Below are 23934 nucleotides of genomic sequence, written 5' to 3' on the forward strand. Positions count from 1 at the left end.
ATATGTCTGTACTACATATATGAGCATAGTAATAATAAGCTAATAAAAAATATGTGATCCAGAAAAGATGTCTCAGCACTAATCTTAAGTTCACTCATTCAAAAGGGAAGATTCTTGGACAATATAAAGGAGCAACCAACCAATGATTCCACCTCCCACCCCGTGATCTGTAACAGGGGTTATTAATTCAAATGGCTAGAGGGGCGGGGCAGGTGCTATAAATTAGCGGCCAGTGGGGAGGCTAGCTCAGCAGAGGAAGGCCTTTATAAGGCCACGTAGGCGTAGTGTGGTTGGAGCTCCAGATTTTTCTGAAAAACCGGAAGTTTGGATTTCTGATGTTAAGTCTGTCCGTTTAAAAATATCCATGGGCGCCTGGGTGGCTGGGTCTGTTAAGTGGCTGCCTGCGGCTGGGAATCGCTGCTCAGCGGGGAGTCGGCTTCTCCCTCTCCCTATGCCCCTCCCCCGGTTTGTGCGCTCTTGCTCTCAAATAAAATATTTAAAATAATACAAATAAAAGATAAAAATATCGGTATTTAAATTATTGTATAGCATGAGCAGGTAAAACAGAGCTCTGTTTGGCTGTGGGCCAGCAGTTTTTTAACCTCTGGTCCACAGGTTAGCTTTTCTGGACCATTCATGGCCGCTTCCAGCTGCAGCGGGCGGGCACTAACATGGTTTGGATCCGGGTGGGTCCCAACCGTCACTGGGGTCCGGGACAGGATCCGGGTCGGCTCCTCCTGCTTAAACTCCATGGGCCACGGAGCTGGGAGTAGTGTACGCCCTCAACTGGGAATTCTACGTCTCCAAAGGCGTGACGCTAGGAGAGGGGTGGGACCAGAGAGGCGAAAGAGAGGCTAGCCAGAGCCACCCAGTGAGAGCGAGGGGCGAGGGAGTTGGAATTCAGGCCTCCTCCTTCCATTCTGAATTCTTTCCCCTCAGGACTGGGAAACGTTACTCCAGAGACGCGATCACCGGCCGGTGGCCGAGGTCGTTATAGTCTTCGTCTGTCCAGCCCGCGCGGAAGGCCCGCAAAAACTACGAGTTCCAGCATGCCTAGCTACGCACACGACCTTCGTGCTGCCCTGAATCAAACTACCCTTCTGTTCCTCATTGGCTCACAAGCCTAACGTGCTGTTCCATGATTGGTTGCGGCTCTTGTCGCTCCTAGGAACCCCTTGCTGAGGCAGGCCGACAGTTTCCTCGAAGCCGCCAAGGAGATGGAACAGCACTTGACCAGGCTGGAGGGCTGCTCACTCAGTAAATAAAGCCGCCTTCCTTTCGGCTGCGAGGCTCTGCTTTTTTAACTTCCCGGTGACACTGGGTTGAAGGGTTTCCGGCCGGAGGACATTAGATGGGACACCCGGAAGGCCGAAGTCCTAGGGCGGAAGTGGCCGAGAGGAACGGAGAATGGCGGCCGAAGGCTGGATTTGGCGCTGGGGCTGGGGCCGGCGGTGCCCGGGGAGGCCTGGGCTTCCCGGCCCCGGCCCTGGCCCCACTGCACCTCTACTTCTTCTCCTGTTGCTGGGGCCGGTTGTTGCGGATATAACTGACGGCAACAGTGAACACCTCAAGCGGGAGCATTCGCTTATCAAGCCTTACCAAGGTGAGGCCTGGGGCGGGAATGAGTGCAGGGTGAGGGCGAGGCTGGACAGGGTTGGGTGAAGGGGTTTCCTTTCTCCCGAGCAAAGCAGCTTTGTGGGTTTCCTGCCTCTGGCAAGGCCAGTCCTGGCATGGCCTCTTACGCATCTGTCTACGCCCATCTCTGCCCACAGGGGTCGGTTCCAGCTCCATGCCCCTCTGGGACTTCCAAGGCAGCACTATACTCACGAGCCAGTACGTGCGTTTGACCCCTGATGAGCGCAGCAAAGAGGGCTCTATCTGGAACCACCAGGTGAGTGGCTCCCAGGACGCTAGGTATACCCTTAAGTAAGCCACTACTCCCAGTCTCCGCAGCACCACAGACCTGCGCTTGGTTTGAAGGCTTGCGCCCCCCACCACCCAAGGTTTCCTCATCTTGGTAGCACTCACCAGTGACTATTGAAGTTACCAGGAATGATTACTGAAGTTACTGTGTGTCAGGAGCTGTGCCTGACACTTCACACCTTTCTCATTTAGTTTCTTTGAAAGCCATGTGAAGTAAGTGATGTTATCTCCATTTTACTGACAAAGCTAAAGCTCAGTTGAAAGTGCCTTACTCAAAGTCGCATAGCTACTAAGCATTGGAGCTCTCAGGCTGTCTGAATTCAACTCTGTCAATAGTGGGATAAATGGGACAGATGGAATCTTTATTGGGTATTTTGTGTGTGTTAGGCACTGAACTTAAAATGCCTTACTGCATTTAATTCTCAAACAGGCTGTTTGAAGTTGATGACTGTCATGGCTTTATGCAGAGCTAACACAGTGAATGGTATAATCAGTATTTAAATTCTGATCTGTCTCTGGGGCGCCTGGGTGGCTCAGTCGTTAAGCGTCTGCCTTCGGCTCAGGTCATGGTCCCGGGGTCCTGGGATCGAGCCCCGCATCGGGCTCCCTGCTCAGTGGGAAGCCTGCTTCTCCCTCTCCCACTCCCCCTGCTTGTGTTTCCTCTCTCGCTGTGTCTCTCTCTGTCAAATAAATAAAATCTTTAAAAAAAATAAAAAAATAAAAAAAAATAAATTCTGATCTGTCTGATACCTAAGCCCAGCAATTCACTTGCTACACATGACCCCTTCCCTCCCTCTGGACAGTGGAAGAATCCCTTAGAAATACTTGCAGAGGGGGCGCCTGGGTGGCTCAGTCGTTGGGCGTCTACCTTCGGCTCGGGTCATGATCCCAGGGTCCTGGGATGGAGCCCTGCGTTGGGCTCCCTGCTCTGCGGGAAGCCTGCTTCTCCCTCTCCCACTCCCCCTGCTTGTGTTCCCTCTCTCGCTGTGTCTCTCTGTCAAATAAATAAATAAAATTTTTAGGAAAAAAAAAAAAGAAATACTTGCAGACTTAGTCCACTTCCTCAGTGCTTCACGGAGGGTCTTGTCATCAGTGGTATAGAGGAGCTGGACTTGTGGGCAGTTTTAATTTTTGTGATCTTTACTCCAGAGGTTAGGGAACCTCAAGTGTCAGTGGCATGTCATACATGACCAGTGGCCAAGATAAGTTGCTACACAGACTCTACACTGAGAAAGTCTAGGTTAGGAAAGGGGACTAATTTGGGGCTGGGTCACAGGTAGGAAGCTGCTCCTACCTCAACCTGCCTGATTCTAGTTATTCCCGTAGGCCTAAGCTGTTGACCATTGTCCTACTTTTCTCCATCACCCTGTTCTTTGGTCCATTCTGGATGGCTTCCCCATTTAGTTCTGGGAGCCCACACTGTCCTTGTGTTGCCTCAGCTGCCTGTCCCTTCTGCTCCTCCTCCTTTCTGCTAGGGGCTTCTGGGTTACTTTCTTTAGCTTTCACTCTTATCCTCAGAGCCTGGGGTCTCCTGCGAAGAGGATAAACAAGCATTATGTCTACACAGTCTGGCTCCTGGTGCTTGGCATCTCCATTTATACTGGTTATTTTGTTCCAGCCTCTCTGGCTGCCTTCTTGCCTCAGGACCTTTGTACTTGTTGTTCCCTCTCTCTGGGACACTGCCTCCTGGCTCTTCATGCCTGCTTGCTTCTTTCTCATCTGGTATATCTCAGCTTGAGTGCCACCCACTCAGTATTTCATTAACTACTTTCTCTCCCCCGCGTCACATACTGTCACGTTATTCTGTCTGGGGCTTTCAGATAATTTTTAAAAATTATAATGTAGGATTACATTTTTTATGGAAGTGAGTTCAATATGTCATTAATTTTTTAATTTTTTAAGTAAGGTACAAATAGTTCTGGAACTTTTAGAAATTCGTTCAGTTACAAGTAACTTAATTATGGTTGTGGGTAACTGTTGGTTGGCATTGTCAGTGGTGTGGTGATGTCACAAGGCTGAGAGAATTCTGCACTTAACCTTCATCACATTTTCAGTCTGGACTCTAATTCTCTTCCTTTCCCCACATCTCCATTCACTTCTGGGGATTTTCCTATTTGGCCCGGCAGATATTCTTGAAAGGGTTGGCGTGTTTCCTGTAATTCTTGAAAGAAATTGCTTGGAACTCTTAGAATTTTCTGCTTATTGTTTCCCAAGAACCATCTCTTCCTTTACTTGACTGGAGAGGTGCTTTCTGAACTTTTCTTTGTCCTCACTTCTGGGAGGGGCACTGAATTAGCAGATACTCCTAAGCACCTGCTATTGTCCAAGCAGAGAAGACATAGCTTCTGCTGTTTTGGGGTAGAATGGTTCAGACCAAGGAGTGGCCCCAAGGTGACTGGAACTCCCAAGAGTCCAGTGGCTGGAGCACAGGACAGAGGGAAGCCCATGGGGCTGATTGGGCCCCACCTTGAGCCTTGTGTGGAGGCTGCAGGGTGGAATTTAAGCTTTTTTGGCTGATGTACTGTCTGAAAGTACATACCCTCTTGCACTTTTTAAAAGTTGGTATCCAGAATTGCTTTTCTTAAGTTTAAGTATTTGTAAAGGATGTAGTTTCCAGCATATTTTAAATATTGCCATTTTATTTGTTTGTTTATTTATTTAAGATTTTATTTATTTGACAGAGACACAGCGAGAGAGGGAACACAAACAGGGGGAGTGGGAGAGGGAGAAGCAGGCTTCCTGCCTAGCAGGAAGCCCGATGCGGGGCTCAATCCGAGGAGGCTGGGATGATGACCTGAGCCGAAGGCAGACGCTTAACGCCTGAGCCACCCAGGCGCCCCCATTTTATTATTTTTTTTAAGATTTTGTGTACGTAACTGTATTGAAGGAGAGCGCATGCACCCCGGTGGGGGGAGGGGCAGAGGGGGAGGGGAGAATCTTCCTCGGACTCCGAGCTGAGCAAACTGAGAACTGAGCGGGGGAGTGAGACCTCGAGATCATGACCTGGGCTGAGAGCCGAAATCAAGAGTCAGACGCTCAACTGACGGAGCCACCCAGGCGCCCCTAAATCTTAAAATGAATTGTTCAGGGGCGCCTGGGTGGCTCAGTCGTTGGGTGTCTGCCTTCGGCTCAGGTCATGATCCGGGAGTCTTGGGATCAGCCCCACATCAGGCTCCTTGCTCAGCGGGGAGTCTGCTTCTCCCTCTTCCACTCCGCCTACTTGTGTTCCCTCTTTCGCTGTGCCTCTCTCTGTCAAAATCTTTTTAAAAAAATTAAAAAAAATGAAACTGTTCAGTACTCTTAAGTGTATTCAGTGGAATCTAAATATTTCAATTTGCTATCCACTGTATGTTTTAAACACTGAATCAGCCCAAATTATACATCAGGTTTTTTTTTTTTTTGAATTTGTATTTTCATTTCATCCCACCCAGAATTTTGTTCTATGCAGTGTATTTAGTGCTTGAAAATCTCTTACTGAATAACTTGTCCCATTCCTCTGCAACTAAAAAAATGTAATAATTTAAACCTTTTAACTTTTTTGGGACCTTGAAACTAAGTTTTAATATTTTGGGGGTAATATAATTTTTAATACACAGTTGGTAAAAATAAATGCATTACACAATTTTTTGATAATTATTTTAAAAGTAAAAATTTATTGAATGCATCCCACTAAACTGTTGTCCCTCCATCCCTGTCTGGATGGATATTATTGTCAGAATAAGACAGGCCTCAGCACCACTTCTTTTTTTTTTTTTTTTTTTTTTAAAGATTTTATTTATTTGACAGAGAGAGACACAGCGAGAAAGGGAACACAAGCAGGGGGAGTGGGAGAGGGAGAAGCAGGCTTCCCGCGGAGCGGGGAGCCCGATGCGGGGCTCGATCCCAGGACTCTGGGATCATGACCTGAGCCGAAGGCAGACGCTTAACGACTGAGCCACCCAGGCACCCCTCTCAGCACCACTTCTGCTTTTTGTTTTTATAGATGTGAATGCTCAGAATTTGTGTTCACTTAGATAGTAATGGAGATGCAGGGAGTTTTGTTATAGCAGAGTTACTCAATATTTTAAACTTCTTTAGGTTTACAAACCCCAAATCATGTGGTGATCTTTCATCAACATGTGTCATGATGTATAAGCTATTTGATTAGCTCTGCCTTTCCATGCAAAGACATGGAAACCACGAACTGTAAAAATGCTCTGTGATTGCCAGGTGATTCTGATTTAGTTGGCCCCAGGGAGGGCCAGGGCGTTAAGATTGCTGAGCTCCCCAGTTGGCTCAGCTTTGCAGCGAGGGTGGAAAACCATGGCCGTGTCACGTTCTGTCTCCAAAGCAGCTTCTAAATCCGTTCCAGCTGGTACCTCACCTGCACCTGCTTAAAATCCTTCAGAGGATTTATATTGTCTCTATCTTGGTATTTCCCTCCACTGATCTGCAGTCTTCAATCTGCCGTACGCAGAGACTTTCTAAGGCCTGGATTGTCCTGTAGGAATCAGTTTCCAGGTTTCAGCTTCTTTGTGTACCCTTTCCAGAAACTCCTCTCCCTATGAACCATACCAGGGGCAGGAGAGTAGGTGTTCCTTTCTCATCTCCCTGTTCACAGTTGCCCTTCTGCTTGGAGGCACCCCTTGAACCAGCTTGGGGTCTTAGCTCAGTGCATTGTTCCCAGGTGCAGAAAACTCCTGGGCACCAAAGAGACCATTTGGAATCTGGTTTCTGGGCTTTTATAGAGGTGAGATATATTTAACATTTTTTTTTTTTCCAAACATGAAGGCTTTTCTAGTTATGAAAAAATTAAGTTGTCATTAATATCTAGTTTGATTTTATCGTGGTGAAAGAACACAAGCTATTCCATCCTTGGAGGTCTGTTGAGTCTTGGAAATGGTCGGGTTTTTGGAAAATTTTCTGTGTGTGTTTGCAAAGAATGTGGATTCTCAGCTAGTTGAGTGCATTGTGCCATTTAGGTCCTTGGTCAGATTTGCTGATTGGGTTCAAATATCTGTATTCTTCCTGACATTTTTGCTCGTTTTTATCAATCACTGAAGAGGTGCGTTAAAATTGCTTTGTGGATTTGCTTTTACTTTTGTAATTCTGTCAGTCTCTGCTTTATAGATTTTGAGGCCAAAATTTTCCTGGTAAATGAACTCTTTTGTTCATTAAATATTTTTGTCATTAAAAAGCCCCCTTTTAGGGACGCCTGGGTGGCTCAGTCGGTAAAGCATCTGCCTTTGGCTCAGGTCATGATCCCAGGGTCCTGGGATCGAGTCCCACATCGGGCTCTCTGCTCAGCGGGGAGCCTGCTTCTGCCTGCTTCTCCCTCTGCCTGCCACTCCCCCTGCTTGTGCGCGAGCTCGCTCGCTCTCATGTCAAATAAATAAATAAAAAATCTTTAAAAAGTCCCCTTTTAAACTTTGTTATTGGTATAGCTGCACAAACCTGCTTTTGGTTAGCATTTGCATGCTATATCTTTTCTATCCTTTTCCTTTTTTCATGTTTTAGAGTTGTGTCCCGTAAAGAGCATATAATTAGGCTTTCGGGGGATTATTGGTTTATTTTTATTGTGGTAAAACACATAACAAATGGTCATTTTAACCTTTTTTTTTTTCACTTTTAAATCCTTTATGAAAACTTTCCCTTCAGTAGGCTTCTCATTGGCATTTAAATGGTGTTGAAAAATGTAATGGCTATCTAAAAAAATTATTTGATTATTGTATTTATGTATCTGCACACATGCAAAAGAAAATTCCACAAACGTTTTTTATCATGGTAAATATACATAGCATAAAATTTACCACCTTAACCATTTTAAGTGTACAGTTCAGTGGCGTTAAGTACATTCACCTTGTTGTACAACCATCACCACAGTCTATCTCCAGAATTTTCCTGACCTTCCAAACTGAAACTCGGTACTCATTAAACAGTGACTCTCCATTCCCGGTTCCCCACGGTCCCTGATAACCAATAGTCTACTTTCTGCCTGAATTTGACTCTTTTAGGGACCTCATTTAATGAAATCGTAGAATATTTGTGTTTGGCTTATTTCAGTTAGCATAGCTCAAGTTTCATGTTGTAGCATATATCGGTACTTCATTCCTTTTTATGGCTGAATAATATTCCTGTGTGTGTTTACCACATTTTGTTAATCCATTTATTTGTTGATGGACTCCTGGGTTGTTTCTACATTGTGGCTGTTGTGAGTAATGGGCTGTGAACATGGGTGTACATGAGTGTTTGAGTCCTTGCTTTTAGTTATTTTGAGTATATACCTAGGAAGTGGAAATGCTGGGTCATATGGTAATTCTATGTTTAACTTTTTTTTTTCTTTTGAAGATTTTATTTATGTGAGGGGTGCCTAGGTGGCTCAATCAGTTGGGTGGCTGCCTTTGGCTCGGGTCATGATCCCAGTGTCCTGGGATCCAGCCCCACATCGGTCTCCTTGCTCAGTGGGAAGCCTGCTTCTTTCTCTCCCTCTGCCTGCCTGCCGCTCCCCCTGCTTGTGCTCTCTCACTATCTCTCCTTCTGTGTCAAATAAATAAATAAATAAATCTTAAAAAAAAAAGATTTTATTTATTTGAGAGAGAGAGAATTCTGAGAGCAGAGAGCAGAGCCTCATGCCGGGCTCAATCCCAGGACCCTGGTATCAAGACCTGAGCTGAAGGCAGACACTTAACTGACTGAACCACCCAGGTGCCCCTATGTTTAACTTTTTGAGAACCGCCATACTGTTTTCCACAGCAACTACACCGTTTTACATTCCCACCAGCAATGCACAAAGGTTCCAGTTTTTCCACTTCTTGCCAACACTTGTTTTTTTGTTTTTTTTTTAAGTTTATTCATTTATTTATTTAAGTAATCTCTACACCCAGTCTGGGGCTCGAACTCACAACCTGGAGATCGAGAGTCACAGGCTCCATCCACGGAGCCGGCCAGATGCCCTGCCAACACTTCTTATTTTCTGGGTTTTTTTTTGTTTTGTTTTTTTTTTATGATAGTCATCCATTCTAATGGGTATGAGGCAGTGTCTTGTGGTTTTGATTTGCATTTCTCTAATAACTAATGACATTGAGCATTTTTCATGTGCATATTGGCCATGTGTTTATCTTCTACCTTAGAAAAATGTCTAGTCAAGTCCTCTGCTCATTTTGACGGGGCGCCTGGGTGGTTCAGTCGGTTAAGCGTCTGCCTTCGGCTCAGGTCATGATCCCAGGGTCCTGGGATTGAGCCCCGCATCAGGCTCCCTGCTCAGCAGGGAAGCCTGCTTCTCCCTCTCCCACTCCCCCTGCTTGTGTTCCTGCTCTCGCTGTCTCTGTCTCTGTCAAATAAATAAATAAAATCTTTAAAAAAAAAAAAAGTCCTTTGCTCATTTTGAAAAAAATTTTTTTTTCTTTTTTTATTGTTGAACTTTAGGAGCTCTCTGTATATTTGGGAGACACTACTCCCTTATCAGATACATGATTTGGAAATATTTTCTCCCATTTTGTGGTTTGTCTTTTTACTCTTGATGTTTTTGATGTGCAAGAATTTTTAATTTTGATGAAATTCACTTTATTTTTTTGTTTTTGTCTGTGCTTTGGTGTCCTGTCCAAGAAATCTTGCTAAATCCAATGTTGTGAACATTTTCCCTGTGTTTTTTTCTAAGAGGTTTATAGTTTTAGCTCTTAAGTTTATCTTTGATCCTTTATTTACTATTTAAAATAAACATTTTGAGATAATTGTAAATTCACATACAGGTTTTTGTTTTGTTTTGTTTTAAAGATTTTATTTATTTAAGAGAGAGGGAGAGAGAGAGCATGAGCCAGGGGGCAGGGGCAGTGGGAGAGGGAGAAGCAGACTCCCTGCTGAGCAGGGAGCCCGATATGGGGCTCGATCCCAGGACCCTGGGATCATGACCTGAGCCAAAGGCAGATGCTTAACTGACTGAGCCACCTAGGCACCCCAATTCACATACAGTTGTAAAAAATAATACAGAGCGATCTTATGTAGCCTTGTCAGCATGTAGTCATCTACATTTATGATAATTACTGATTTTTTTTTTTTTAAAGATTTATTTATCTAAATAGAAAGGGGGACGGGCAGAGGGAGAGGGAGAGAGAGTCGTAAGCAGACCCTGCACTGAGCGCAGAGCCCGATGCGGGGCTCAATCTCACCACCCTGAGACCACGATATGAGCTGAAACCAAGAGTTGGACACCCAACTGACTGAGCCACCCAGGTGTCCCGGATTTTGGTTTTACCTACCTTCCTATTATTTATTTTCTATTTGTACTGCTCATTCTCTGTTCATTTTTCTCTCTGGACTTCTTTTGGGTTGGTTAATTTTTATTCCATTTTTAGTCTTCTGCTAGCTTGAAAGTTCTTTGCTTGATCCCTGATTTTTCAGTGATTACTCTGGAGTTTAAAACACACAGCCATATTTTACCAAAGTCTAATGATAATGTGTACCTTCTTCCTGGACAATGCAAAGATCTGAGACTACTTTAACTTTATTTACCCCATTGTTGTCATTTATTTTAGTCCTCTCTGTTTTAAGTCACATAAAACATTATTTTATACAGTCAAATATTTATTTACCCCCACATTTACTGTATTGGTTGCTCTTTGTTCCTTCCTGAATCTCTGACTTTACTCTGGATCTGGATAATTTTCCTTCTTTCTGATGAATGAAAGACAGTTTTAATGTTTTTGTTTATCTAAAAATGTCTTAATTTCACCTTCATTCTTGAAGGATAACATTTGCTAAGTATAGAATCCTGTGTTGGTTGGTATTTTCTTTTAACTCCAAATATTTCAATCTGTTGTCTTCTTGCTCCCAGTGTTTCTGTTGAGAAGCCCCATAACAGGCTAATTGTTCCTTTGAAGATAATCTTGTGTTTTTTTTCCCCCTCTGGTTGCTTTTAAGACTTTCTTTTTCCCTCTCCTTCCCTCTCTCCCTTTTTAATGTGCCTAGGTATGGTTTTCTTTTTGTCTCCTTTGGTTTGTAAGATTTAAGGTTTGTGGCATAATGTTTTTGAATCAGTTTTAGTAAGTACGTGGACATCTCTTTAAATATTCCTTTGACCTGTTCTCTCACTTCTCATTCTGAAACTCCAGTTATATGTATCTTAGAGTTTCTCACTGTCTCTTATTGACAATTTTGTGTCTACCATTCATTCTCTGTGCTTCTTCCTGGATATTTTTATCTATCTGATTGGCCTTGAGATCACTGGTTCTCTCTTCATCTGTTTTTAATCTGTTGTTAAGCCCGTCTATTACATTATTAATTTCAGTTATTCTTTTAGTTCTGGATTTTTTTTTTTTGTGAGGTGAGTTTTTAAAAACTTCAGTTATTTTCCAAAGTTCTCAGTCTTGTCTTTTATCTCCTTGAATGTAGTAAACTAGTTATTTGCAAGTCCAGAATCTGGAGTTACCATCAGTCTGTTTCCTCCCTCCCTCCCTTTTCGTTTTTGTTGGTAACTTGTCTTTTGTGCCTGGTTATTTATTGTATGCCAGATATTGTATTTGTAAGATTGTTTGTTGAAAAATTTCAGGCTTAGGTGAGTCACTTTAATCTACTTTAAGGGATGAGAGAGCTCAAGCTGAGCAACCGCCCCTGGGAGGGCTTTTCCTCATTCACTCTTTTATTTGGGTTGCCGTCTTTGTGGTCCCAGCCCAAGGCAAGGGTGGTTCACCAGGCCTTCCGCTCCCTCAGTAGGCCTTGGTGTCAGAGTCTTTGTTCATCTGTCCTTGAGAGCTGGTCTTACCACCTCTCAGTTGTCCCCTCTAGAATCTGCAGATTTTCCCAGAGCCAGTGAACTGCCGAGAATTGGGAAGGCCAAGATTTCACACTACTTGCAAGCTGTTGGTTAGGTGTCTGCCAGCTGTGTTCTCAGGGGCTGGAGCTGGGTCTCATCACCTTGGTTTTTGGTTCCCAGAGCCAGAACAGTAAGTCTGATGAATCAGTGAATGCCCAAGCCAGATCACACAAGAGAGGATATAAAGTTTTCTATTTTTGAGTTTTTAAAAACTATGTTAATTATACAAAATTCAGATCTAGAAAGTAAACATTTCTTGTAGTTCCCCTACCAAAGTCACGTATCGTTAATATTGGTCCATGTTCTTTTGATTTTTTTCTTTCTCTCTGTATATGAATTCCTTTTTCTAAAAAAAGGAACTTTTGCAACTTACTTTTCTTAATATCTTTGATATCTTCAAATGTAAAGGCTTATGGATCTACCATGGTCTGTTAAAAAGCTGCAACAACCAGATTGCCCCCAAGAAGATGGGAGCATCTACAGTCCCATTGGTTGTTTGAGGGCATGTGTTTCTTTCCATCCTCTTCTACACTGGCATTAATGATCTCTTTAATAGTTGCCAATCTGATAAGTAAACGACATTTTGTTTTAGTTTGCTTTTCTAATGGGCCTTTGTTTAAACACTTGCTCACATCCCCATATGTAGACTTCCCCCAAGTGGATTCTTGTCACAGTATGTGTCAACACCTTAGTTTTCACGAGCAACTTCCTGGTGGGTGAGGCCAGGCTGTTCCCCTTACTGTAGACAGTGCCCTGCTCTGCACCTTGTGTTCCTGAATGCCAGGGAATATCTGCCTTTTCTCACATCACAATAACCCAGAGACCCCAGAGCATGACCCTTCCAGCCCCCCCAGCCATGTCATGCCATCACACTGAAGCTGGACTGGGTCTGTAAGAGGCAGGAAGGGTGCTGGCCAAGAGCTTGGGGTTTGGAGGCGTCCAGACCTGGGGTTGAGTCTCTCAGCATGAAAGTGTGGTTGGAAGGGAAGACAGTAGGGGTGGGAGACCAGAAAAGAGTTGCTGCACTTTCTGTTAAAGTCTTGAAGGTCAAGACACAGCACAAGTTTCTGAGATAGATCTGGGTGTGAATCAAGACCATCCACTTAACCTGCTGTGGAAAGTTATTTTGTCTCCGAATGAGTTTTCTTTTTTGTAAAATACGTGGCCCAAATAGGGGTAGTAATCCTTCCACAAGATTTTGGGGCAGAAGCAGTGGGGATGGAGAGGAAATGGCTGATGGGTTTGGCTGGTGTTGAGGAAAGTGAATCATAAGAGTGAGAACCTGTGTCCAGACCCAAGAGAAGACTAGGGCCAGGATGGGCAGAGTCTGGGCCTCAGGCAGCCTTGGGACACTGTGTGGCCCCCTCCTCCCCACCTGGGAAGCCCAGCAGCCCCCTCCCTTCCTGCTGAGAATGCCAGGGGGTGGGGTGTCTCTTGGTCAGTGGCACTTGTGACTCTGCTGCCTGGCCCTGTTTCAAGGAGTGCCAGTCTCAGTGGAGGAGACGGGCCTGTGCCGGGTCACCTCTCGCTGGCAGGATAGCCTGGGGAGCTCTGAGCAGTTCTTTCTGCTTTCCCTGCAGCCTTGCTTCCTCAAGGACTGGGAGATGCATGTCCACTTTAAAGTCCATGGTTCAGGGAAGAAGAATCTCCATGGAGATGGCATTGCCTTGTGGTACACCCGGGACCGCCTTGTGCCAGGTAGGGAGGCGCTTGTCTAGGTGGGGGCATTCTGCACCCTCGGTCCTGCTGCTCCTCTTTGAGGAAACCCGGGACCTCGAGTCTGCTCTGGGAAGTGTCTCTGTAAGAAGAGGGATAGCTGGATCCTGCAGCTCAATTTTGTACCCCATTGTGGCCTGGTGTTGTACACCAGCTAAGAAAGGATTTTACTGTTCTACTTTTTTTTTTTTTTTAGATTTATTTATTTATTTGATTATATTATATTATTTATTTTTTTAAAGATTTATTTATTTATTTGAGAGAGCGAGAATGAGAGAGAGTACATGAGAGGGGGGAGGGTCAGAGGGAGAAGCAGGCTCCTCGCTGAGCAGGGAGCCCGATGCGGGACTCGATCCCGGGACTCCAGGATCATGACCTGAGCCGAAGGCAGTTGCTTAACCAACTGAGCCACCCAGGCGCCCTATTTATTTTAGAGCAAGAGTGCATGCTAGAGCATGCTAGCGAGCATGTGCGAGCCAGGGGGAGGGGCAGAGGGAGAGAGAGAGGGGAAGCAGAGCTAAGTGCGGAGTCTGATGCAGGGCTCAATCCCAGGACCCTGAGATCATGACCTGAGCCACCTCCCAAGAGTTGGATGCTTAACTGACTGAGCCACCCAAGTGCCCCATCATTCTACCATTTTTTAAAAAAGCAAAAACAAGACTATGTGGCTGAGACCATGTGTGTCTGCAAAGTCTAAAATGTTTCGTCTCTGGCCCTTGACAGAAAGTTGCTGACCCCTGGGTTAGAGGATGGGGTTTCCTTTGTAGGGGTCCTTTCTGCCCTCTTGTCACAAGATATGTCAGAGTACAAGGCCAGGTGTTGTCCCCTCAACAGTTCTGGTTTCAGACTTTGAGTCTTCTTTGCTGCACCCCTGACACCTCCCCTCCCTTAGAGATTCCTTCCCTTTCCTGGGTGAATGACCACAGATTAACCTCTCTTGCCCCCACCTACACTGGCATTACTTTGTCCTTCAGGTACCCAGGGGACAACTCCAGTATCTCCCATTACGAGAGCATCTCCTTTTAATTCCAGGGCCTGTGTTTGGAAGCAAAGACAACTTCCATGGCTTAGCCATCTTCTTGGACACGTATCCCAACGATGAGACCACAGAGGTATGCCTCTGCTTTCTCCCTCAGGCAGGACAGGAAGAGCTGGGCAGTCGGCCGGGAGGTGGGGGCCAGGACTTCTCCCTGGTCTTGGCACAAAAGGGGCTTCCCCCAGGCTGGACTGGCCATGGATTAACTGGTGTCTCGATCTCAGCGTGTGTTCCCGTACGTCTCGGTGATGGTGAACAATGGCTCCCTGTCCTACGACCATAGCAAAGATGGCCGCTGGACCGAGCTGGCGGGCTGCACGGCAGACTTCCGTAACCGTGATCACGATACCTTCCTGGCGGTGCGCTACTCCCGGGGCCGTCTCACAGTAAGCAGGCGGGCCAGGGCCAGCTCTGTCTGTAAGGGCTTGGGGAGGTGGGCAGGCTTGGGCCTGGTGTGTACTTGACTTGCTGCTGGCTGCAGGTGATGACTGACCTAGAGGACAAGAATGAGTGGAAGAATTGCATCGACATCACAGGAGTGCGCCTGCCCACCGGCTACTACTTTGGAGCTTCAGCAGGCACTGGAGACTTGTCCGGTGAGTGTTTGACCTGAGCAAGGCATTAAGTCTCAATCTTGACTTTCCCTGGTCTGTTGGAAGCTTGTGATGTAGTTGATCACTTTTCCTTCTTGAACTCCCTTCATTTGGGTACACATGCACCTGGGTTTCTTCCTCCACTTTCCAGCATCTGGGAATGTTGGCACAGTTGGGGCTTATTCCATGAGCACTCCCTCAGCCATCTTCCCCTCTCTTTAGCAACTGGGGGGCTTTGAATCCAGATGCTGCAGAGTCCCAGCTTTGCGTCACAGCTGAGACCTTTCAGACCTATGTGACCAAGAGCCTGCTCAACATCTCTACCTGGATACCCAACAAGCATTTCAGCCTTTACATGCCCACAGCTGAAGCCCACATCTTGCCACCGAGGCATAAATGGCACCTCTGTTATTCTAGTTGTTCAGCCCAAAAAACCTTGGTGTTGTTCCAGTCTCTCTTTTCTCTCTTACACGCCACCTCTCATCTTTTGGTGAGTCCTGCTGGCCTTGTTTTCTCAGTGCAGCAGACCACTTCTCTCCCCACTGTCACTACTTGGCAGGTCCAGGCCATCGTCTTCACTCACTTGGATGACTGTGTGAGCCTCCCATGTGGTCCCCTTCTTCCACACTAGCCCCCAACAGTCTCTTCCAGCTCAGCAGCCAGAATGATTCCGTGAAAGCTCAAGTGAGGTCTCGCCACTTCTGTCTCCTGCAGGGTCAAGGCCACTGTCTGTCCTAGTAGTGGTCCGCTGGGCCCTGTGTGCCAGTGCCTCCCCCACCCCATCCCCTGTGACTCATGACTCCCTACTCCCTTATATCACCCCCAGCTATTCTTCAGACCCACCAGTGCCCTCCATCGGGCCTTTGTACCTGTGCCTCACTCTTGTCTCCTTCAGGTCTTACTCAGATGTCCCTTCCTCAGTGGGGCCTTCCCTGATTCCCTTATTTATTTTATTTTTATTTACTTTTGTTAAGTAAGCTCTACACACAGTGTGGGGCTTGAGCTCAGAACCCCAAGATCCAGAGTCGCATGTTCTACCAACCGAGCCAGCCAGGTGCCCCTACTTCCCTTATTTAAAATTGCACATGCATACACCAGTCTCCTGTGTACTCCTTATCACCTTTTTTGGCTTTATTTTTCTTTATAACATTTTAACTATCTTGAAATCTATCATATAATTTATTTCACCGGGTCCCCTTCACCGAAGGGTCCCCTTCACTTTCATAAAGTTAGGGCTCTTTTTTGGCTCACAGTGTGCTCCATAAGCATTGGGCTGCTGCCAGCCTCTGCAAGCTTTGCTGGACCACTGGGCCTGGGTGACACTTGATAGTGACCCTTGGCCATGGTACTCAGGAGGCATCAGGGCCCTCAGAGGGCACCAGGCCCAGGACCAGCTCCTGCTAAAAAGAAGTGGGAAACTGTAAAGAATCAGACAAAGGACTTATTTATCCTCAGGATGGACATTTCCAGGGCCTGTAATCCAGCCACTGTCCAGGAGCCTCCCCTTCATGGAAATGTCTGGGTCCACTTGGTACCCAGAGAGTCGTTGTTTGGGGTTTTAAAGTTTTTAGTGTGGATATTTTAATTATATACCCCAAAGTGGGGAGAATGGTCCAATACGTCCCTTTGCCCCTGCTACCCAGCTTCAGGGAATCATTAGTTGCTCATGGATGACCTGGTAGTCAGTTATCAGCTGGCTGTCAGTCCTGTTTCATCTAGGGTTCCACCACAGTCTTTCCCCTCAGGTTATCTGGAATTTCGCCTGATCGTATTTCAGCCTGTAGGAGAAGGTTCTGGGCACAAAGCCAGATCTGTGGCGGTGGCTGCTCTCCGGGGCTGTTTGGAGAGGCCCAGGGAGGAGGGCTGGAGATGGCTGTGTACGTCGTCGTGCCTGGCCATCCATCAGAGGCTTGTGAACGCAAGCCTCTGCAGCAGGCGTCTCACAGTCAGGTGACGAAGCGGCCTCTTTTCCCTTTTATACACCTGACACTGTGGGGAGTTTGAGAGGTGAAGGGATTTCCCCACGTTCACAGACCTAGGAAGGGCAGAGCTCAGATGGGAACTGCCGTCGGACTTCAGAGTTAGGACTTGTCCCTGGGCCCCCGGGGCTGTGCGCACTCGGCTCTGAGGTACCTCATGGCTCTGCCTGACCCAGCTCCTTGCTTTTAGGCTCTCCCTTTTCCAATCTCCAGAGTTTTGACATGAGGCTTTTCCTCAGGTTCCGCTTGTTAGCTGAGTTGATACTAGAATCAAGGGACCAGGACCCTTGTCTCGGCTCTGAACCTCCCCATCTCAAAATGGGGTGATCACTTAGTGTCAAGCAGAGGTTCTCTTCTGCCCAAACTGGTTAGACCTGAGCCTTTCTCATGTCTCCTCAGGGACAGTCACTGCCTATGTATTGGGGCCTAGCCCTCAGCTGTAGTGGAGTCATTCATTCGCATCCTGTTCTTGGGTCTCTGACAGGAGTGCCTAGCAGCTACCTGCCTGCCCCTTGGGAGGATCAGGCTTCTCAACTGGCCATAGAATAATATGCAGGGTTTTTCTGTACATACTATCTGCTGGGCAATGTCTTTTGCTTTGTATGTACTTTCTCATTTTCTTGCCATGCTAACCAAGCAAGGTGGAGATTATCACCCGGATTTACAAACAAGGAAACTGACTCAGGATTTAGACCCGGGTGATTTTGAGTGTAAAACCCATGCTTTTTTTCCCTGTCCATTCTGCCTCCTCTTATTGTTGAGTTCTAGAGGTATTCCAGCCCCTCGAATACCGCCTGCTGGGGGTGGCTGGAGGTCACTGGGAAGAAAACAGGCCCCTCAGTAGGCAGGAGCAGGGTTTTCTCTGGGGGCCTGGCTACTTTCCTTGACTGGAGCAGCATCCCCACTCTGGGGAGGGGGGATGGGCTGTGGCCCTAAGGCAGGCTCTGTGCCCCTTATAAGCTAACTCTCGGTCCTGCAGACAATCATGACATCATCTCCATGAAGCTGTTCCAGCTGATGGTAGAACACACTCCTGAAGAAGAGAACATTGACTGGACCAAGATTGAGCCCAGCGTTAATTTCCTCAAGTCACCCAAAGGTACATGCTTGAGGCCCATCCTGGCCTGGGGTCGGGGAGGGGCCAGCTTGGCTGAGTGCCTGTGGTCCATTTGCTCTCCCCTGGTCCGGTTGTGGCTGTGGCCTGGGGTCTTGGATCAGCAGTCAGTGCTAATGAGTAGATATGAGAACATCTGGCATCTGCTTCTGCCAGTGCTTGGTGCTGGGTAAATGGCCAGTAAAGCCAGAGGGGCAGTTTGTTGGTGTAGGTGGCGTGCAGGGCATTCTGATACAACTGGTGCATGGCCTGGGCAGTAGGTCCTGCCACGAGCCAGGGGAACTGATACTCCAGCTTTCCTCAGAAACAAGTAAAGGCAAGATTTGACCTTAAGTTTTTGCAAAGCCCCCAAAGCTCAGACTCTTCCCGTGGTGCTAATTAGCCACCAGTCTGTCTTCACAGAGCAAGGGTTCTGGTTGAACTGAAACTCCTGTGAGTGTGGACATCCACCCCAAGAACCCTGAAGTTGTGCCTGTGGGCCAGGGTCGGGGCACTGAGGAGCCTCTCAGCCTAGTCCAAGGTCACCATGTGGAGCGGGAGCGGGAGTGAAACCCAGCATTTTATGTGACACCTCACTGTTTTAGGATTCAGATTACTTGTAAACATCTCAGGCTAAACACACCCTACCATACACCGCTGTTTTTGCAGCCTTTGATTGAAGTGTTTCTGGCTGCTGAGAGCTTTCAGAGACCTCATCTGCTTTGACCTACCCAGCAACCCCATGAGGTTGGCTAGGCAGGGATTAACTGGTTTGCAGACTTGTTGATCCTTTCGTTCCTTTAGCAGATAGTTCCAGAGCTTCTACTCTGTGCCTAGCTAACCATGGGCTAGGTGCTGTCCTGGGCCTTAGTCTACTGACTGAGGCAGAGGAGGAGAGAGGCTGGTGTTAAGACCGGGTCAGCAGACCTGCCCTGGTCAGGTTGTGTGGGAAAGGAGGATGTAAGTTGGCTCCTGGCTGGCATTCCAGGCCCCAAGCAGCCCCCACAGTAAGGAGTGGAGGGTTGTGGCTGGGGAGGGAGGCCAAGTGGCAGGAACAGGGCCCAGGCTGCACAGGGCAGAAGGACATGAGTCCAGACCCCAGTCCCTTCACCGTAGACTGATGAATTTGACAAAGTCAGTTTCTGCTGTCAGCCTCCTATAAAAGGGAGATCATGAGTTCCCCATCCCAGTGTGACTGGGATTCCAGGAGATACCTCATGTGTCAAGGCCTCATTCCCAGCGGAGTTGTTGATGGTTTTAGCAGGCAGAGAAGTGGTGTGGCTGGAGCAGAAGGATGGGGGGGGGGGGGCGGCGCCGGGGGCGGCAGCGGTGGCTGGGAGACCCCCTAGGAGCCATGGAATGCATCCAGGTGTGAGTCAGGGCAGCCTTTGGCCAGAGCTGTTTCTCCAGAGGGGGACCTTGGACCCCAGCACGGGGCTGGGATGGGGCTTGTGAACACGGATCTTGTGCCTGTGCAGACTGAGGCTCTCCTGGGGAGTCCAGGAATTCAGTTTTCACCAGCTTCTTGAAGCAGAAGGCTCCTGGGGCCTTGATCCCTGGGAAGCTCAGTCCCAGTGGGATTATCTCTCCATCCATCCCCCTGTAGGGCTGGCCGGCTGCGGTCTGTCACTCTGCCCCGTCCTATCGGACTCCCCTGTCTCCTGGAGCCCGCCTGACACCTCCACTTGCTGCTTCAGCTCCCCCTCTCTTCTCCCCCAGACAATGTGGATGACCCGACTGGAAACTTCCGCAGCGGGCCCCTGACGGGGTGGCGGGTGTTCCTGCTGCTGCTCTGTGCGCTCCTGGGCATCATCGTGTGCGCTGTGGTGGGGGCCGTAGTGTTTCAGAAGCGGCAGGAGCGGAACAAGCGTTTCTACTGAGTGGCCGATGCTCTGCCCGGGGGAAGGGCCTAGTTTTGGGCTCCAGCACTAATGTGAACTTCTTTTTTACTGGGATTGTAAAAGAAAAACAAGACGACCTTATTTCTTAACCGTTTCAAAGAAATAATTAAAAAAGTATTTTCGTACATTTTGCTTCTTGCCCAGCAGGGACAGGCTGCAGGGCTAGGGAATAGGGTTTGGCACCCCACAGCTGGGGACAGAGGTACTTGCCTGATGCCAGCATCTCAGGAGCAGGAAGGAGTCTGTGCCTGGAGCTGGGCCCTGGCAGGTGGCTCTTGAACACTGGAGGGCCAACCACATTGGGGTGGGTGCCTGAGGACACGAGCAGTGATTTTGTTCTGTGCAGGGTGTGTTGGTGGAGAGAGGAGGCTGACTGGGGAACCCGGGCCTTCCTGGTTGCCCTCTGAGCTTCTTCCCAAGGCAGACCCTTGAGTGAGGCTGGAGGAGCAATTTGGTGTAGGGCTCAGAGTGCAACCATTTGCTAAATAAAGTGAAATAACCAACCTCAGCTGTGTGATTGTCCTAAGGGGCTTGCTTCTCTTTTTCTTCAAGTAACTTCCAAGTGGCCAGTGCTTTACAGCTCTCAGCCTCCACCCCTCGGCCCTGCCACGCAGCCCCAGAAGGCAAGTGCCATGCTCCCATTCCCAGGTGGGGAAGCACAGCTCTAGGAGGTCAAGTGAAACTTGTCCAGTGTCACATAGCAATTGGGGTCATGGGGATGGGGCCCTGTGCCATCTCCCATGTGCTCTGAGCCTCTGGGTGAAAGGCTGCAGCCAGGGGAGAATGTGGGGTACCACATGGAGGGTGTGACCTAAGTGTAAGTGAACTCTAGGGAACTCTGGCTAAGGGTCCTTCAGGAAGATCTGGAAGGGATTCGTGGGTACAGGAGGACAGGCTGGGGTCAGTATTCCCTTTGGGTGCCTTGAGGGGAGAAAGGTGGCACAGGGAGTGGAAGAAAGCCAGCAGCTGAAGGGAAAGCACCCTTATCTGGCAGCTTTCACAGGTCTGTCCATCTTGGCCATGGCCTGCCTATGCTCTCCAGACTGCTCTTGGATGTCTTTGACCCTGCCACAGAACAGTGTCCTCATCCATTCCAGAACCATCGTCAGCATCTTCCTACTCAAAATTAAATAACATTTGAGTCTCCATCTTAAAAGCGAGAGCAGCCCTGTCTTCCTGTTGTACCCAGGCTTTTTGTAATTTACATTCTTGATTAGATTCTCATAAAAAATTGACAGAAGTGTATGAAGTGAAGAGTAAGAACTTATTTTCCTGTTAATCTTTCACTCTCCTGATCTCTTCGTTGATCGGGTATTCATGGTCTCTTGTCCTTCTTGATGTGTCCCCTGCATATATAGGACTCATCTTTCACAGGTTAGACGAGAGATTACGAGATCACGGTGACAGAGAAGTCTGAGCTGCGTTTCCTTCTCATGGGGCTGGGAGCCCATTCATGAAGCTGTAAGAGTAAACATGATCTTTATTGAAATATTTTACTGAGCACTTTCTCCAAAACTGTTTCTTTACTTGAAAAGTAGCTAACTTTGAGTGCTTACTATATGCCAAGCATGGTTCTGAGCGGGTGACCTGTATTAACTCATTTCTCTCCACAACACTTAACCCATTCAGACACCGGAAATCCACCAGGTTGGGTGGCTCCTGTCTCACTGACCATCTCCCTCCTCGGGGAGCACCGTGTCCACACTGACATGAACGGCTCAGGCCTGGGGTCTGGAACTCCCCATGGCTGCTACAAACATCGTCGTCAGCACCACACTCGTCATACTTGGCCTTTAGTTTTGGCCCTGTCTGGGCCTTCCGTGAATTCCTGAATTGTGAGGCACATTGGCATCCTGTACCGTATGGCTCTGGCCCTTGGTTGCACATTGGAGTCACCTGGAGAATGAAAGTTAGTTCTCTGTGTTCTCTGGTTCAGGTTTAAAAAGTCAGTGAGGGGTGCCTGGGTGGCTCAGTTGGTTAAGCGACTGCCTTCGGCTCAGGTCATGATCCTGGAAGCCCTGGATCGAGTCCCGCATCGGGCTCCCTGCTCGGCAGGGAGTCTGCTTCTCCCTCTGACCCTCCCCCCTCTCATGTGCTCTCTCTCAAATAAATAAATAAAATCTTTAAAAAATAAAAAAATAAAAAGTGAGGTGTGGGCAAGGGCAGGGTTTTTTTGGGGGTGGGGGGCAGCAGGGCAAGGGCTGTTTTAAAACAACCATGCTGGGTGGGTAGGATGAGTTTATAGGCTTGGGAACCAGCAGGTGTTAGACCAGTGATTTGAAGGCCAAGATTGAAGTGGTTGTGGTCTGTTCTGGGCTATGAGCGTCTCCTTTGCATCCCTTTCAAAGTTCATGCCTGGAGGTGTTTCCCTAGAAGGTTCGATGTGTGCTCTCACATCTGCTTTTTCACACATGTGGGATCATGCTGCTGTAATCTACATTTTTGCCACGTGCATTTAAAAATAGAGTGAGTAATTTCATCATATGAAAGATAAATATAAATGTATATCCCTGTACCTGCTGTGCAACGTGAGAAATAAAACATTGCTGACACACTTGCATCCCTCTTTGTCCCCTGCCCTAAATAAGTGCCCCTCCTTTTGGAGGTGATTGTTGCGGATTCTGGGTTTTTTTTTTTTTTAAGTGTTTCTTAAAAATGTTACTGTAGAGGTATGTATCAGTAAATACATAGTATTATCTTGCATTTTAAAAATGACAAGTGGTACACAGATGTATTCTTCGGATCTTAAAATTCAGCATTGTTTGTGAATGTTTGCGTTACATGTAGCTCAAGATGTGGCATGAGTGGACTCCAGTTTCTACCTTTGGCCATTGCTGGATGTTTGGATGGTTTCCAGGTTTTTGCTCTTAGAATACTGCTCTGTTTTTGAGCACGACTCCATCCAGGCACAAGTGTGCAGGAATTGCCGGACTGATGTCACATTGCTCTCCGGAGTGGGTTGTATCCATTCTTCTATCCTGGTGACAGAGATTCCCTCTGCCCATTTCTTAACACTCCCTATTGTCAGTGTGTACTTTCTGACAGTCTGATAGGTGTAGAAGTTTTAATTTGCATTTCTCTACTAGACAGGTTGAGGATTTTTGTTATCCTCAAAGATCTATTTGTATTTCCTCCATGGTGGTTTAATTTTTTTGCCCCTCCCTTTTTCCTTGTGGATATGTACGAGTTGTCATGCGATCCTTAGGTTGTGTGCTTTGCAGATACCTCTCAGGATGCTTATCTTTTTGCTTTTCTAATGATGTCAGGTGATGTACAGTCTACATTTTAATGTCATTCACTAATCTTTTTCAAAAATTTTATTCCCCCCAGAGTTTAAAAATTTTGCTGTTCATATTTAGTATGTAATCTCCATGGAATTAACTTTCGTGTAGGGTGTGATGTGGGGATCTGGTTTTCCCACTATGTCTAGCCAGTTGTCCCAACACATTTCCTGACATTCATCCTTCCAAAGGGGCCACAGCACCACTGAGTCAAGCACTCCGGATACCGCTCCCTCCTCTTCCTCCTCTTCCATGGCCAGAAGGCTAAATGCTCAGCTACATCTTCCAGTTTCTTAGCTAGGGTGGTTCTGTGCCGGCTGAGATGCTGGAGGCAGTCTGCTGTGAGGAGGTTCTCAGTAGAAAGTGGTAGATAGCTGGTGTGGCTGTTTGCCTATACCCCTCCTCCTGCCGGCATGTGGGGGTGACCCCCAAAGGTGCAGAGGCCCCCTGTGACCACCGGGGCGGAAGTGAACACCAGAGCTGGATGGACTGTGGGTCCTTAGGACATCACTGAGGTGCTGCCACAGCCCTGGACTCCTGACCACTGGGCTTTTATGTAAAAAATAAATTTGTATTTGCTCAAACTACCGTGAGTCCTGTTTTGTGTTATTTGAGGCTAAGAACA

General features: G+C 47.4%; 1 protein-coding gene across 2 annotated transcripts; it reads left to right on the forward strand.

The window, feature by feature from the left end:
* The first annotated feature begins 1169 nt into the window (after positions 1–1169).
* On the forward strand, positions 1170–23330 carry LMAN2 (lectin, mannose binding 2). 2 transcript variants are annotated; one of them, XM_064596500.1, is made up of 8 exons: positions 1170–1603; positions 1773–1891; positions 13291–13408; positions 14459–14538; positions 14687–14848; positions 14944–15058; positions 18014–18133; positions 19734–23330. In XM_064596500.1, the coding sequence occupies exons 1-8, from the start codon at positions 1408–1410 to the stop codon at positions 19889–19891; spliced, it is 1068 nt and encodes a 355-aa protein (XP_064452570.1). In that variant the 5' UTR covers positions 1170–1407; the 3' UTR covers positions 19892–23330. The 2 variants fall into 2 exon arrangements, with proteins under 2 accessions (XP_064452570.1, XP_045756355.1); XM_045900399.3 differs by having other exon boundaries at positions 1175–1603; positions 19847–22582.
* Positions 23331–23934: the final 604 nt, after the last annotated feature.

Source organism: Mirounga angustirostris, unplaced genomic scaffold (assembly GCF_029215605.1).
Source record: "Mirounga angustirostris isolate CCGP_5_RB_7025 unplaced genomic scaffold, mMirAng1.0.hap1 SCAF_7, whole genome shotgun sequence".
Taxonomy (NCBI): Eukaryota; Metazoa; Chordata; class Mammalia; order Carnivora; family Phocidae; genus Mirounga; species Mirounga angustirostris.

Excerpts from the sequence above, each read along its gene's own strand:
- LMAN2 (XM_045900399.3), top strand. The coding sequence starts at position 1,408 with ATGGCGGCCGAAGGCTGGATTTGGCGCTGGGGCTGGGGCCGGCGGTGC. Across the intron at positions 14,849-14,943 it reads ACTCCCGGGGCCGTCTCACA|GTGATGACTGACCTAGAGGA; the intron begins GTAAGCAGGCGG and ends TGCTGGCTGCAG. Across the intron at positions 15,059-18,013 it reads AGGCACTGGAGACTTGTCCG|ACAATCATGACATCATCTCC; the intron begins GTGAGTGTTTGA and ends TCGGTCCTGCAG.